The sequence below is a fragment of the Cygnus olor genome, chromosome 20 (genome assembly GCF_009769625.2).
Source record: "Cygnus olor isolate bCygOlo1 chromosome 20, bCygOlo1.pri.v2, whole genome shotgun sequence".
NCBI classification, from domain to species: Eukaryota; Metazoa; Chordata; class Aves; order Anseriformes; family Anatidae; genus Cygnus; species Cygnus olor.
The window spans coordinates 5,964,683-5,980,224 of record NC_049188.1 but is presented as its reverse complement, the minus strand read 5'-3'; the positions used below and the strand labels follow the sequence as shown (position 1 = coordinate 5,980,224).

The 15,542-nt window shown below is 40.5% G+C and overlaps 1 protein-coding gene across 13 annotated transcripts in view; it reads right to left on the bottom strand.

Annotated features, from left to right (window-relative positions):
• Positions 1-6,384: 6,384 nt before the first annotated feature.
• Positions 6,385-15,542, bottom strand: part of TPST1 (tyrosylprotein sulfotransferase 1) — a 35,033-nt gene continuing 25,875 nt past the window's right edge. For 6 of the 13 annotated variants that reach the window (XM_040532174.1, XM_040532172.1, XM_040532176.1 and 3 more), the window contains exon 4: positions 6,385-9,039. In XM_040532174.1, the coding sequence (XP_040388108.1) occupies positions 8,941-9,039 (99 nt within the window). In that variant the 3' untranslated portion in view covers positions 6,385-8,940. The remainder of the gene's footprint in view (positions 9,040-15,542) is intronic. The other 7 variants (XM_040532184.1, XM_040532185.1, XM_040532182.1 and 4 more) reach the window with 4 other exon arrangements.

Genomic DNA, 15,542 nt, shown 5'->3' with positions numbered 1-15,542 from the left:
CGCCCCGCCAGCCCCACACGGCCCGGCCCGGCCCCGCGACCGGCCCCCATTGGCTCCGCCGCCTTTGGGCCGCGCGGCGCGATTGGTTGGGGGGAGGCTGGCGGCCCGCCCGCCGGCTGTGATAGGGTAAAGGAGGCGGCGGCAGCGGGGCCGCGCCTCCCTGCGGCAGCGCGCCCCCGTGCGGCGGGGCCGGGCCCTCCCCGGGGCGGCCCCCCAGGGGCTCCCCCCCGCCCCCGCCCGCTCCCTCCTTCCCCTCACTACAAAAGGCACCGGCCTCTCTGCCTCGACCGACCGCTCGTGTGGTAAAGCTTGCTGCTGATCGCACCCAGGAGCGGACATAAAACGTTAACAGCTGGCATGAATTGCACAGGGAAGGGGTCTGGGGGTGCTGCTGGGTGCCTCGAGTGCTGTGTTCAGCTTTGGGCACCTCACCACGAGAAGGACATCAAGGCCTGGGAGCATGTCCAGAGAAGGGCTACGGAGCTGGTGAAGGTTCTGGAACACGAGTCCTGTGAGGGGCAGCTGGGGGAACTGGGGGTGTTTAGTCTGGAGAAGAGAAGGCTCAGGGGAGACCTTATTGCTCTCTACAACTCCCTGAAAGGAAGGTGTGGGGAGCTGGGGGTCGGCCTCTTCTCACAGATAACCAGTGATAGGACCAGAGGGAATGGCCTCAGGTTGCGCCAGGGGAGGTTCAGGTTGGAAATGAGGAGACATTTCTTCTCAGAGAGAGCAGTCAGGCATTGGGACGGGTTTCTCGGCGAGGTGGTGGTGTCACCGTCCCTGGGGGTGGTTAAGGAAAGGTTGGACGTGGTGCTTAGGGACATGGTTTGGTGGGTGACAGTGGTAGTAAGGGAATGGTTGGGCCAGATGATTTTGGAGGGCTTTTCCAACATTAATGATTCCGTGATTCTATGAATTATTCTGCCTGCCTCCATCTGCTAATGTAGTCAGTGCCTGGTGAATTTGGCTCTAATTGGAAAAGCTGCAGGTCCCCAATGGACCCAGAGACACAGGGCTGCTCCAGCCTGCAGCAGAAGCTATGGGAGCATTCAGAGCCTTCTTGCACCACAGTTTGAAGGTGAAGGCCAGATCCCGTTCAACACCCTAATCAACCTAGGGAAGTTAGAGAAGCAGGTTCAGTGCTTTCCAATTGCTTGGTTAGAGGCGTTGTCTCAGCTCAAGGTAGGTGTTTAGTTTCTTTTCTCTACAGCTCAAAAATGGCATTTCTCAGCACCCGCACCACACTAACAAGTTTAACGTTTGTCCTGAAACACTATTTATTCTGATGTCATCAATTATCAAAACAAGTCAACTACGCCTTGCAGAGATAAAAAGGAATACACAACATAAATAAAAGATTATTTTGATACAGACTACTTTAAGGAGGTAAACAAGTTATCATTAAAAAGCAGCTTATAGAAGCTTAATTTCTAAGATGCATAGTCAAAATAGTGACCCTAATGTGAACATATAATCATGCTGTTACTTGAAACCAGTGCTTCAACTGCTGTATTTTCACTATGCTTAAGAATATTCAAAAGAACTCAAGGCTGACAAAAACGTGATCTTTATTTGTCCACATTTTTTTCGAGAATCTCCCATAGCTTTCACAAAAACGGAGCATAGTCTGAATAAACAAAATTAGGCTCCATTAAGTATATGAGAATCACAGACCACAAAATGAGTTTTGAGGTTTCTACATTGGGCACTGTACCAGAACAGTCCTCCTTCCCAGCACAAGTAGAGGTCTGAGAGAAAGAAATGCTTCCCCTTTCATAATCCTCCTTTAGCAAGGCATCAGGTTTTGGAAAAAAAAAAAAAAAAAAAAAAAAACATTGAGAGAAGATAGGTTAATTAGGTTATGAACAATAACCTTTTCCATTGGAGATTTCACACGAAACAATCTCCGTAATAGTGAGGTTCAGAATATAAGATCTCAGCCCATAATTAGTGCAGGATTTTATGAATAACATTTGTGCTAATAATATGAAGAGATTGATCATTGACAAGTTTAACCTGTTTTTTGATGGTCATTAAAGGATCACTGAAGTTCCTCTCAGGGTTTGCTTTGCTTCTTGTTCATCCACAGACACAGGCTAGTGAATGCTCATGGGAAAGTCAGTCTAAGAGAGAAACAAAATACTCCCTGGCCAGTTTTCTGACATAAAATCTTTGTCATTTTGTGAAGAATATGCATTCATCTGAACATCCTTTTCTTTCTACTTAGGGCATATGTGATAAGTAACCAGTCACAAAAATATTTCTCTATTACATCTCATTAAAGTTTTCTTTGGTTTATTTAAACCAAATAAATGTGTCAATTTAATTTTCAAATACATCTAGGACCAGATCAACAAGTAATTAATAAGAAAGCCTCACCAACAAACAAAATGATTTCTAAATCAAATATTTAATTGAACCATATGTCAGCACCACCCAACTCTACCAGAAATACCTCCTTCCAGTTTACAAGCTGCTTGTCCTTCAAATGGTACAGATCACTTCCTTGAGCTTTGTTTATTGACTACTCAGATACTGCTTCAAAAACACACGCCAAAGAAAGCTCACTCAATGAACTGGACCTGCAAGTTGGGCTTCACTCCCTAGGGAGTAACAGCTACCCTGCGCTGGGTTCTACTTCATGCTGAGACTGAAAAAAGCTCTTAAAACACTGCTGTTCCCTCAACTTTTCCGTATTGGTTTAAGCAACTTTCTCCTAAACACCTTCTGAGGTTACACTGCTGTTAGCAAAGTTACACGTGTATAAAGAAGTGACATAATTCCATGCTCAAAGTCTGTCCCAGTGTAGCGATCTATCAATCTGTCACAAGAGGTCTGGTAACCTACATGAGCTGCTATTCAAAGCCAGCGCATGGGAACACTGGGGAGACACCAACCTGGCTCTCAGGGAACCTCCCTCATCTCCAGGAGAACCTGGGTCCCTGTGAGGATAGAGAATGAGACAGGACCTCTGGTCTCTACGATTTTTCAAGAGACGCAGATGATTAAAGGCTTGCGTGAGCAAAGCAGGAAGAGACAGGACATCCAGTTACAGTAATCCTAATAAATCTGTGTAACAATAGCAAAGATACATTCTGAAACATGGCAGGAATCCCTGGGCTGCAGTAAACTGTGTTGTAAATTTGATTGTAAAACTCTGCGCCAGCTTCGCACATCTAGTCATTCCCAAACGACAACACAGATTATGCTGAAGGCACGCTGTAACTTCTGCACCTGGCCATGCAGAGCAGCTTAAAAGCAAGGACATGGTACGGGAGGATGTGACGGGAAGCCTCCTCACCAACAGCAACCCTCTGAAGGGGGAAAACAGGGCAGTGGGGAGGCCTAACAGAGGTCCCAGCACTACCCACAGGTAAAGGCCACACAGCCTGTGCTTACCCACAGCAACTGCTGCATTTTTGTGCAGAATCATGAGGCAACAACAAGCTTTTTAAGGTCTTTTTACACAACTGAAGTAAGGTGGCTCCATCCTTTGTTGTGGACAAGGCAGAGCTGTCTCAAGAGAGTTTGGAAACAAAGCCAGGCACATTGAGAAGCCTGGTGCTCAGCCAATTAAGTGTTAATTAATCAGCTAGCTGCCAGCTCTGGGCTCAGCACCATGCCAGACCCTGTGAAGCACCAAGGGGCTCACCCTTGCTACGACTCCCTTCCCTCAGCTCCCCTCGCCCTTCACCACTCTTTTCCAGCGCTCCGCCGCTCCCCATCACCGAATATTTCCCTCAGGAGTGTTAAAAACAGAGGTGTTAAGTCCCTGCAGGATGCTGGGATCCGCGGGTGTTCCACCTGAAGGCACTGGGGGGAACACGGAGTCGAGGCGCCCGCACGGCCCGGCCTCAGCCCCGGCTCCCCAATGCCCCCTGGCGACTCCGTGGCGGGGCTGCGGGGAGCCCCTGCCGCCGCCACCGGGAGGAGAAGGAGCCCAGCCCTCAGCGGGGATCCGAAGGAGAAGCGACCCCAGCCCTCGACACCATCGGGGGGCAGCGAGGCTCCGCCGCCGCCTCACGGAGCGCCCAAGCCGGGCCTGGGGCTGCAGCGCTCCCGCCCGCCTCAGGCGGCTGCACGGAGGAGGGACATTGCTCCGTGTGGGCACTAGGGGATGCTCCCGCTTCGCTTTTGAGGCCCTGATCGAGCAAAACTGATGTTTTCATGTTTGGTAATCAGTTGGGTAACTCTGAAGAGAATTCTGTTCCTGAAGGCACCTAAAAAAAGCGTTCATCTGCTGGTGATTTTTCAAATACGCTTCGGCGATCTCAAGGGAACAAAGGATACAGAAGGAAAAGGACTGTTTCAAATCATGAGGCAGAATTCGTGTAAATTTAGAAGCATTTTGGAAAAAAAAGGCTTCTTGTGAAACCAGTGTATAACCCTGAGGCCATCTTCAGGCCATGGATGGGGTTAGAAAACGAGACCAAAGCAAACAGAAAACAAAACAAAACACAGACTTACTTGAGAAAGCATCTTCCCAAGCAGCTGACAGATCCTCAAAGCTTTAGGACACAAATTCCACCGCACTGCTTTAGGAATAGGCAGGGACATTTTCCAGAAGTGATTTCCCCATCATCGCCGCCTGCCTGAAAACTACCTACTTCTCCCTGTAGCAAGCAAATTTCATGTTACTGTATCTGTACCTCTCAGTAGGATACCTACCCCAATTGGTTTTTGTATCATTGCCCAGCTGCTAAAAGCAAACAAAATCCATTCAGTGGCAAACCTTAAAGAGATCAACAGCCAGGATATTAAATTATATCTTTCAAGTAACCCAATATCTTCAGTTATTTCAATCTCAACTCAGAGGCAAAAACATTAATCAAAAAAAAATCACATTTAAAGCATTTATTTTGAAAAATAAAATACAAAAGATCATTGAATTGTAATTGTACATGTAATTTATCAACTTCTTTAAATAAAAAGATATTTAACAATTTCCACGTCAATAAGACAAATAACTGTTCCACCAAAAATCCTTAGGACAAGCACAGACCACTTCTGAAAGTTTCATACATTTAAAACCAAACTGCTAAAGGGAAAAAAAAAAAAAGACGTTTGAAGACTGAGGTTTGGAATTCTGAAGACAGAATAGCAATTTCAGAGACAGGCATTATGTTGCAGTTTTTAAAACCTTAAAAATAGTTGTGTAAGTGTAATACAGTTCTACAATAACATCAGTGATTTTTCTTTTTTTTTTTTTTTTTTTAATAAACAGGTTTACATGCGCTCACAACAACAAAATCTTGACCAAAAAGAAAAGAGCATGAAAGAAATGGGGGAGAAAATTCTGAAAAAAGCGGGCCATGAGCAGTACATCTCACTGATTGCAGTGGGACAGTCCTTATAACATCACTTCCATTGAAAAGGCAGCAGTCTTTTTCTAAAGAGAAAGGAAAATAGTTACATTTGAGCATTCAATGTAGTATTGTTTTTATCCTTTATAACATCTTGCATTTACAAAAATACTGCATAATTACGAGCAACCACTGCCATCTCAGTGTGTGAAAAGTTACTGTCAAGACTATCAACTTCAGAATGAATGTCTGCACTTAATCTTTGGAAAACACTTATATCCGTTATTTCTAATTGGTATGATGCTTTTGGCTATATTTAGGGCTATAAAGAAAGCCATATGCATGACCACACATTGAAAACTATGTTGGGTATATTTATGTGGCATGATGATTTTGCCTATAGAAAAATGCATCCAGGTTAAATATTTTTTGATAATATATATGGTTGACAAGTAAAAATTGTGGATTAATGCAGTAAAAATCCTGCAACAATCATTAGATAACTAGTCGAGAATTTACTGGGTTCCCTGAACAATCTTGCCATTGTTATTTCAACAGCTAAAATATTGACTATGAGACACACAAAAAGCAAATGATACAAGTCAGTCTATGTTTAGCTTTTTCCTCTATCTAAAAGGGCAAACGATTAAAAAAGAGGCCATGAAAATGCATCCTTATAGTATTTTGTTAAAATGGTGACCTGAATCTGTTGTGCAAGTATGTTATAGTACTGCACAGATTCTAAAATGAACAAGAAACCCTGCTGAAGAATGTCTGAATGAACAGTGGTTCAGTTTTATGTACTCCTTTCAACGTCAGGCTCCAATGTAGCGCTGACAATCCAATAGCATAGCAAACACTGCAAACTGTAATGAGCCACATAGAACTGCACAGCGACTCTTAAACCATATAAACTATGATTTGTACATCTTACTGAGCAATTACCTCAATGCGATTTTTACAGATTTTGAACCAAGACCAGATCTTCATGTTTTTCTTACCCAGAATCTTGAATCTTGCATGGGGTTACGTTAGTTTAAAAAGATCACCTTAACTAATGTGTTATGCATGTTTCTATTACCTTCTGTGCAAGAAAGATCCATTTTGTCTTCTATTCCATAGGCTCAGTCTGTTAAGTAAATAATTAAAATAAAATTAGCAATTTAACATTAGGGGAAAAGGTAGCAGCAGCAGCAGCACCCACGCACCATTTAGCTGCTTGGTTATGTTAATTTTATCTTTAGTATACTTTACTAAAGAATACTTTATCAGAGTAATTTTTACCTCCAGCTCCAGTGTTTATAGTTTAAGAAACATTCTTTATTTCACAAAGCTTTGTTTTGCTTTTTGGAATAAATCTGCTGAGAATTAGGTAAATATTGTAGTCATACTAAGCTAATTGTATAAATTCAGCTCTGAAATTTAGGGGAGTACAATTTGGTAACCTCCGCTGTCATATGACACCTGCTAGAAATACTGGACCATGTTCTTTTGACATATCACAAGTAACTGGAAAATACAAAACATAATTTAACTAATGGACGTTGTGGGCAGATCAAGGATAATTTATCTGGCTAGCACACCATCATTACACAATGTGCTAAGTTTTAACGACAGCTCATCTCCTTACATTTTCCAGAAATCTTTATCAGCAATGTTTAATTTCCTTTTGTTCTGACACACCCTATGCTTGCAGCCATATACGCATATATTTGTCTGTTACATTATAGATAATCTTGAAATAAACACAGTAATTGCATTTGAAAGCATTATGAAATAACTGCAGCACACTTCCTCGATACAATTAGCTAACAATAACTTTTAAGCAGCACACATTTAGTTTTCTTGCCGTTAAGCTGCATAGACATTTTGGCCAGCAGTGAACAATGCTGTGAGCAACAGCACATTTAGCTGCGTGGTGCCAGATTCTTAATGGTTTCTATTAGCTGAGCACAACTTGCAAAGCATGAGCACTAACTGTTTGAAGGGTGAGAGCACGCAAACATCCAGTAAGAGCGCGAAGCCCACATTAGAGATCACACAAAGGTTTATCAGAAAGATTTGGTGTCCACAGCAAAAAGTTATATTCTGAAAACATGAAACAGACACTACAGCTATTCAACTTTACTGATCCATGTTCATTTTATCTTGCCACGAGACTTCCTTTCTACTGTCTTCTTTGGCTGGAACAAAAGAAACCAGTTTTCCTTTTTAATAAACTAATTTTCATTTGAATGGATGGAATAAGTCAAAAAGCTTCGTTTGTGAGTGGTAGGTTCTACTCTGTATTTTTGAATCTCTACATCTAACAAAAAGTCACACTCAAGGAGCCTTTTCCTAATACTTGGGAACCAAAGTCAAGAAAACTTGCACCCACCAGTTTTTTGTTTGTTTTAAGTAAAGACACTGCAAATTATTTAACTTGATAGGTTACTTACGTTTATGTTTTAAGTAAACTTCTGTACTGGTTGTATGATTAAAGACGGGAATTATGTAGAAACAAAGTAACACAAGCACTGTAAATAACTCGTCTGCTTTTAGTCATTGTACAGGATTTTTAGAAACTAGGAGAAAAGCATGGAATCTTTTCCTCTTTTGCTTAAAATACTTGCACGTTTGGCTACAGTCATGCTGTAAGTTACCATTTCAGTATACTGCTCTGCCCACTAACTCTTTTATTTTTAGACAACTATGCTAAAGTACTCCCCCCCGAATAGCGTGCATAAAGATCACACGTGATCAAAATGAGATACCCCTCTCCTGCCCAAAACAGAACAACACATAAGCAAAGTATGGTGCTGGCCTCCAGCCCTTGAAGAAGGGAACTAAGGCCTTGCAGGAGGCTGAAGGAAGCTCTATGATCAGGACTTTTTTTAAAAACTTAAAATACCAGCAACAACAAAAGTCACAGGTAAGCCAAAAGGCTTGCCCACCCACAGCTCCTACGGAGGTTTTTGGGAAATAAAGGTGCCTCTTGTTCTCTTAAGTCGGGGAGATAAAATAAAGTTCTGGAGGCAAAGAGCCCCTAAAACGTCTTCTCTCCCAATTCACAGAGCTATACTCCTGTACATGCAGGACAAATTGGAGGAAAAAAAAAACAACAAATATTTTTCTACTTAGCTTTACTTGAACACACCCTGAGACAGTAACAGTGATGAGCCACTTCCTGTTTTTTCTATCAAAGCACAATGTAAAAAGCACTTTAAACATTTAGTATCAATTATACAGCCTGCAACATTGTTATTTTTGTTTTGTTTGTTTCACCAGATATTTTAGCATTTCTTTTAAAGTGTCTCATTGTTTATCTCTGCTATCTATACTATACTTGCTTTAAACCTTTCAGTGCAAAACAACAAAAGGTAAAGCTTCTCTACAAATAACGAGCTTTGCAATTTGGTCTAGAAGACAAAATACAGAGCCAAACTTTCCTCCAGTTTCACAGTAGTCTTCAGTCAGCTGGGGTTTTCGGGCACCATACTACTAAAACTAGAGTTACACACGCACTCAAAAAAGCCTTGGCACAGTTGAGTGCAAGAGCAGGAGTGCTGGAGATTTAATCTTATGGACAAGCTATTCGCTTAAAATCAAGCAGAAGATCAAATTTATGAAGAAGTGGCTTACAAAGGTTGTTTTCATACTAACTTGCTGCTACACCCACAAAAAGGGAACTAATTGAATACTGTACCTGTGGCACTTCTTTAAGAAAGTCAGGAAGCTGAAATTCACCTTTATAGACCTGGAAAAACAAAATATGATTTAGTATTCAAAGCTAGCACTCACTGTTGTTTGAAATATTATTTAAGAAAAAAAAAAGACTTCTGGGTTATTGGTATACAGTAATGCTAAATCAGATCTGCCAGGGAGTCTCCTAAACTGAGTACAACCCACTTGTAAAAGCAAGCTTCACTCACGAGGTCTGGCAGTCTGAAGCAGTTCTACAGCTTTATGCTCAGTCCCAGGCTTGCTCTTTACTCAACACAGATGGCAACGTTTGAGAAAGGCATTTAATATTCCGACCGTGTTTGCATTCAAATGATACAACTCTAACTTGTATTACATTTCAAGCTTGCTCATATCAAGCATTCATTAAGTCCTACATAATTCATTCACTATACTTTTAGAAAAAGATTTTCTACAGAATGATTAAGTACGCTGAGGCTGAGTTGTTACAATACATACTTTTGGAGAAGTTTACAAGTAAACAAATCCGTTGCGTCATATTTCAGCACCTTCAATAAAGTAAGTTCTGCTTGTGCTTAATTACAATTTACAATTAAGAGACTCTATTTAAAGTCTTCTGAAAGAACTGCTTGTCACGATCCCATGGACTGTCAGAACGATTACCCAACAACCAACTTTCAGTTCCCAAGTATGTCTTACAGTTTAGACACTCGACAAACGTCACATAACACAAGATTTTTTTGATGCTTCTAAGTATTCATCATGTACAAAATATCATTTATGCAAACGGAAGGATCACACGTGAACAACTGATCCCACCTTACTGTGCTGTCAAAAGAAAGTCCTGTTAGCTTTGAGAAGAGTTTATGGACACAATCCAAATACAGCCAAAGTCTGGAAAAGCTTAGGTTTAAATCCTGTTAAAATGGTCAACACTCAAGGAGAGTTAGCATCTCCTACTCTGTTGTACACAAATCCATTCCTTTATTTATGTATCTAGCTGCTATAATTCTCTGCTAACAGGAAAGCTTATCCACTTGCTTCAATACTTCAAGACACAGGTGGTTTTCGTGTTTAGTTTTTGGTTTTTGTTTTTTAAACAGCAGTTTGCCGAAGTGTTTTATGTCAGATCTTGAGTCGCTTAGCAGCCAAGATCAGACACTTAGCTTCTTCCCCCATAGGATGTAACCACACATCTAAAACCTCTGGCTCTCTAGGAGAACACAAAGTTGGGTGAAGCTTAACTTTTCCTTTATTATTTTCATACCCTTTAGTCATTAATACATATTTCTGTACATGAAAAGAAAAAAAAGAAAAACACACTGGTATACTTTTCAATACTGAATTACATATAAATTAATAGGTTTGCATATGAGAACAGAAGAGTTCCCCTGTGATACTCCATATTCCTACAGATGTGAACAGAAAAACAAACCCAATAATCTCTCATTTTGGCAAAAGAGGTACAAAGCCCTTACTAGCAGGGCTGCTACAAGGTCACAGCCAACAGCTCTTGTGATTATGAATTTCTCCAGCTGTACCCTCATTACCAGCCTGACTTCATGACAGTTTGTCATTATCACCACTTCTAATCTTTCAGAGCATAACGTTATTATTGAAACAACACCGTTTGGAGAAAGAGCAAGCAATAAATATTCTCAAACATACCAAGAGCCACACCAAACAAGTGTTTCCACTATCTGACCAATTAGGAAATAAATTGGCAATGCATCATCATCATTTCTCTAGAGGATACTTCTTAAAAGCTGTTTGCTTCTACGATTAAACTGGAATACATTCCAAAGGGGGAAAATACTCTGCATTATTGATTTTTTTTTTCCCCTGACAAAAATAAATAGAATAGAAAGGGTTTTACCATCCTTTCTACGGAACACCCTAATGTCATGGGTTCTTGTGTGGTATGATTGCATAGAAATCAAAACCCACAAACCTACCAAAATCCTACAAAGCCTTAAAACTGAAATGGAGCTACTCTGAAGCGCCGCCCCAAGCTGCGATGCCTGGTTTGCAAAACGCGTCAAAGGAAATGAATCAGGATCTTGAGGGACCCTTGTTAAAAATATCCATTCTCTCTGCTTCACCACGAAGAGCTGACCAGAGCACGAGGCCGTGCTCACCTTGCCAACGTGCTGCAGGCCCAGGACTGCAGCGGGGCCTGCTCAGCACCTCCTGCCTGTGGGACGCCTCTCCCCAAAACAGGCCCATAGCACTAAACCACAGGATTCGTGTGGAGCGGACTAGAGCTGGCAGCTCTCGTTACTCTTTCTCTAGGCTAAACACAGCCAAACAAGCCTTCGCTAAGGCCTAGCATTAGAATAGGAATCTTTATACACACACTGCAGAACTCGGGTCCTTCTGATAACCCTGGTTTAGACAAAATAGCAAGGCTGACTCAAAACGACAGGCAAAGCTTTCGGGTTAGATGCAGTGAAGGGGTACTGTCATTCCCATGGTAACTTAATGAAAGCCACGCTGGTCAAAAATTCCGCATGTGGCTTCTTGGAGCCTAGCTATATAATAAATATTTCTAAATGAAGGAGAGGATTTCGTATTTTCAGCTTTTAACCAAACCATTAAAATGCAGGCTTGCATTCTGAAGAGCAGAAGTGGAAGTTACAAATCAATAATATCACCACGTCAAAAGTGCTACAGAAGAACCTAGGCGAGGTTCCCAGGCAAAAGCAGCATCTTTTATTAGGCAAGGGAGGATGTTGGGAGCCAGAGAAGCTTCTCATCACGTCTCCCCGTAAACCACTGCAGTCATCATTTGAACACTTTTAAAAACAATAACGCCGATGACAATGCTGTATTGTGACACCGTGTTGGGCACTCTGGAGGCCTGCTTTCCCTTCCTTCTCCTGCAATTATGATATATACGTATATAACATAAAAATAAGTATGTTTCTCTGCTCTAAAAACCTTACCAGTGTAAGGCCCTTTGTAGCAAGACCATTTACTCCTAATAAACATCAACAGGGGCTAGTCAAGGGTATTCATCCAACAGCAACATTAAGAAAAATAATGACACTAGTCTCATAACCTGGAAAAATAAGAAAACGTTTCGGGGCATTTGATATTATATTCACATCAAACACCCCAATTTGCACACCACAATTCACAAAGACAGAATCTAACCAATGACAAGCCTAGGAAACTGCATCTAGATTATGTTTAAGACACAACCGTGCCTAATTCTCATTCAAAACTGCCATTATCTAGAATTCTGGTTTTGTCAAGGTTGAGACTGCCTATAAACTGGTTTAAAGTAGTTCCAAAAATGGTGAGTGGTCCCTTATGAATGAAAAGCCAGCAATCGTCCGCAATCCAGAAATTCATAAAACAATGACTCCATCTGCAGCCAAAGGCATTAAAAGGTTTCAGATTCAAAATTCTTTCCAGACCAATTTCTAACTCTAAAACATATTATTTGGAGAGTGGCAGCACAGAGTGGCTGAAGCAGGATATTGGAATCATTTCCAGTCTAAGCAAGAATTCAGTAAAATTGAGCAGAAATGGTGTTTACCATTTCTAAAAGAATTATTTTGCAAACAGAAGTGAATTTCCAAGGGGGTGGGGAATAATCTGAAGTCCATGTCAGATTGTTGTTCACTGTTGGCATTATTCAAGCTGTTCTACATACAAAATAATCCAAAAACATTCTCATAGCTAAACCAAATGCATTTTATTCTCATAAAGAGATCAGAAAGAAAAGCATCACATCCAGTTGTCTGACAAAACCCTCGTAAATACAGAAGGAAAGTTTAAGAATGGAAGAATAACTCAGAGAAGCTCAACCCATAAATATACTTTAGAGAATCAAAGCACTCATTTTCTCCCACTTTTAAGTCTAGTTTAGAAAAAAAAATATCACATTTTATTTGGTCATTTCCATAGATAATGATCTTTTTTGTCTAGAAATTAGCTTGGAAGTAAAAGTATTTGGGCCTCCTGGATTTTCAAAACATCAAAGTTCCAGCATACAAAGCAATCAATGTTTAATTATCCAAAAATAAATAAATAAAATAAAACCAGAACAAAGCTCCCTTCTAGAAACCATCCCTTATTGCGCATTACATGGAGGTAGCCTCACTTTCCTTAGTTTTTAAGGCAGCTTACAAGGCTTACACAATTCTTTACCTCTTTGTTAGAACTGCCAGCAAAGATGACTGTCCAAGATGTAAATATTTATCCAGTAAAATAACACTGGAAGCAAGACTTTAAGCCACGGAATATCTGCCAAGAGGCAGTTTGCAACCCTACCTAATTGTCTGTCTTGTTAATAACTATATATCTTACTAGCTATATATATGCATAGATGGTAACGAAAAAAAATAAGAAGTTCGTCACTCCTGTGACAAACAATGCAGTTGGGAACCCCCAGGTTGGAAAAAATACTCACTAAACACAGTATTGAACAAATTTAAAGGATTCTGATAAAGTCTGTGATGCTGGTAGTCATAAGACAGATGAAATAAAAATTGTGTTTATTTTTCTGAGTATCAGAGACTGCCCCAAAAGCCAAATGCCTTTATACTTAACCTCTGTTAACCAGCATAACTTTTTATTTTTTCCCCCCAAGGCTACTCAAGCAGCTGGCATCACAGTATACCTCTACATTTACACATCTTTGACAGCACAAGTAATTACTCTCATGCAGTGGTATAGACTCGCTTCACACCCTTTAATCATAGATTGTTTCTTTCTATCTTTAAAACCCCAGACACAGAGTCCTGAAATCAAGATCGTCACGGACGTCTCGACATTTAACAGCAGGAGACATTTCCTCACAATTTAATATGGGTATGAAACAGGAGTCAATAGAAGTCTGTTTTTTCCTCTGGATGTTACTGCAGAAAAAAGCATCAACAGAACATAAAACAGAGAGAGATAACAGCTTTCGGATGTGATTAGAGAAACCCACACATATTTGAAGAGTCATGATGAAAACCATAGCTTTTTCTATAGTTTTGTACGTTTCCGTCTCTCGATCTCTCCAGGGCAAGGATCATAACTTCATGAAGAAGTTAAAAGAAATGACTGGAATATGTATTCCTAGCATACATACTCATTTAGTGGGGAGTGTGTGCCAAAGAAAATCTGATGTAATACATTACAGATGTGAAAGGAAAGCACTTAGCCAACCATAACATAACAATAAGCCAGTTTCTACTGGGCATAAGTCAGAATCTTGCAGTTGCGAATTGTTCTCTGGCTTTTGGAGCGTTCTGTTAAACTGCTGACATACACTTTTACACAAACTCATGATATTGATAAGGACATATGAGATACTCTTCCAGTGTGGAGTGGATCTACTTTGGTATTTCATCATACAGTGAGTTGGCTATCAGTTCAGACAATTTAAATTATTTGCATTTTCTGCTTCATTTGCATATGAAAACTCATTCTAGTTACACAATGTTTTCCTTTATGCTCAGGATGTAGAATGTTAAATTCCAGGAAAAAAGTCAGTTTTGTACCTATAAGGAACGGACCCTTGCAGTCATTACATACTTACAAGAAACATACAGGACAGCAAAATCCTGCAGTCACTGAATAACTAAAAACTATTAAAGATTGCCTCTTGACATGAAGTCATATGCACAGATATGCTGAAGAGTGCAACACTAGTCAGACCTCGATCTCTGCTCTGCGTTCCTTCTTACAAGGAGACAAGAAGAAGTGTCAGAAAGGATAATACTGTCACGCCTAACATAAAGCAGATAAACAGAAAGTAATGGCTCTGTTACTGAGAACAGCAGAAAAATCTGTTATATTTGTATTAGACTTGTACTCCACCAGTGCAGATTCTATCAGAGATGTCTTAATCCATAACACCATGCTGCACTTGGAGACAAACACAAGAAAAGAGATGCAGTTAGCTTCAGGCTCTTTTACTTCCTAAAACAAAACCAGAACTAACAAGACAAACAAAGTATAAACACTCGGTTTGGTGCTCTGCTACAGGAGCATGGAAAACCAGCCTAACCATTGTGGTACCCTAGACAAGTAACATTTAAGTGAAAAAAAACAAAATTCAGCAGACCGTTATTTTCCTTGCATTATCTACAAGCACAGATTTTATTCTTCAAGCATTGTCCCTTAGATAGTGAAAATCATCATTTTATTTCCAGACTGACGGAAAAAATTATATTTAAACCTGTACACATGTAAGTCACCAGCAGGGGGACAGAAGACAAAAAAGAAAAATATGAACAGGATTTAACTGCATAGAAGACTTAGGGGAAATTAACATTTTGCACCCTGCTAGCCATTCCCTTCCATTTTCTCCAGTGCCAGCCTTCTCATGTTTTAGACACCCTTACATTGTTGGTTCTTACTTTAGCGACTAAGAGCAGCTTTGAAATTCCCAACTAGTATTTTCACTGTTGAGCATTAACCTAATTTATAGTCTTTCCAAGAAGTGATTGATTTTGCTCAGAGTAGTTACTACAGCTGGTGCAGTAGAGAATAAATGCAGTAACGCAACTAGAATTTGCACAACTTTACAGAATAAAGACATCTCGCAGCTTAAGTTTT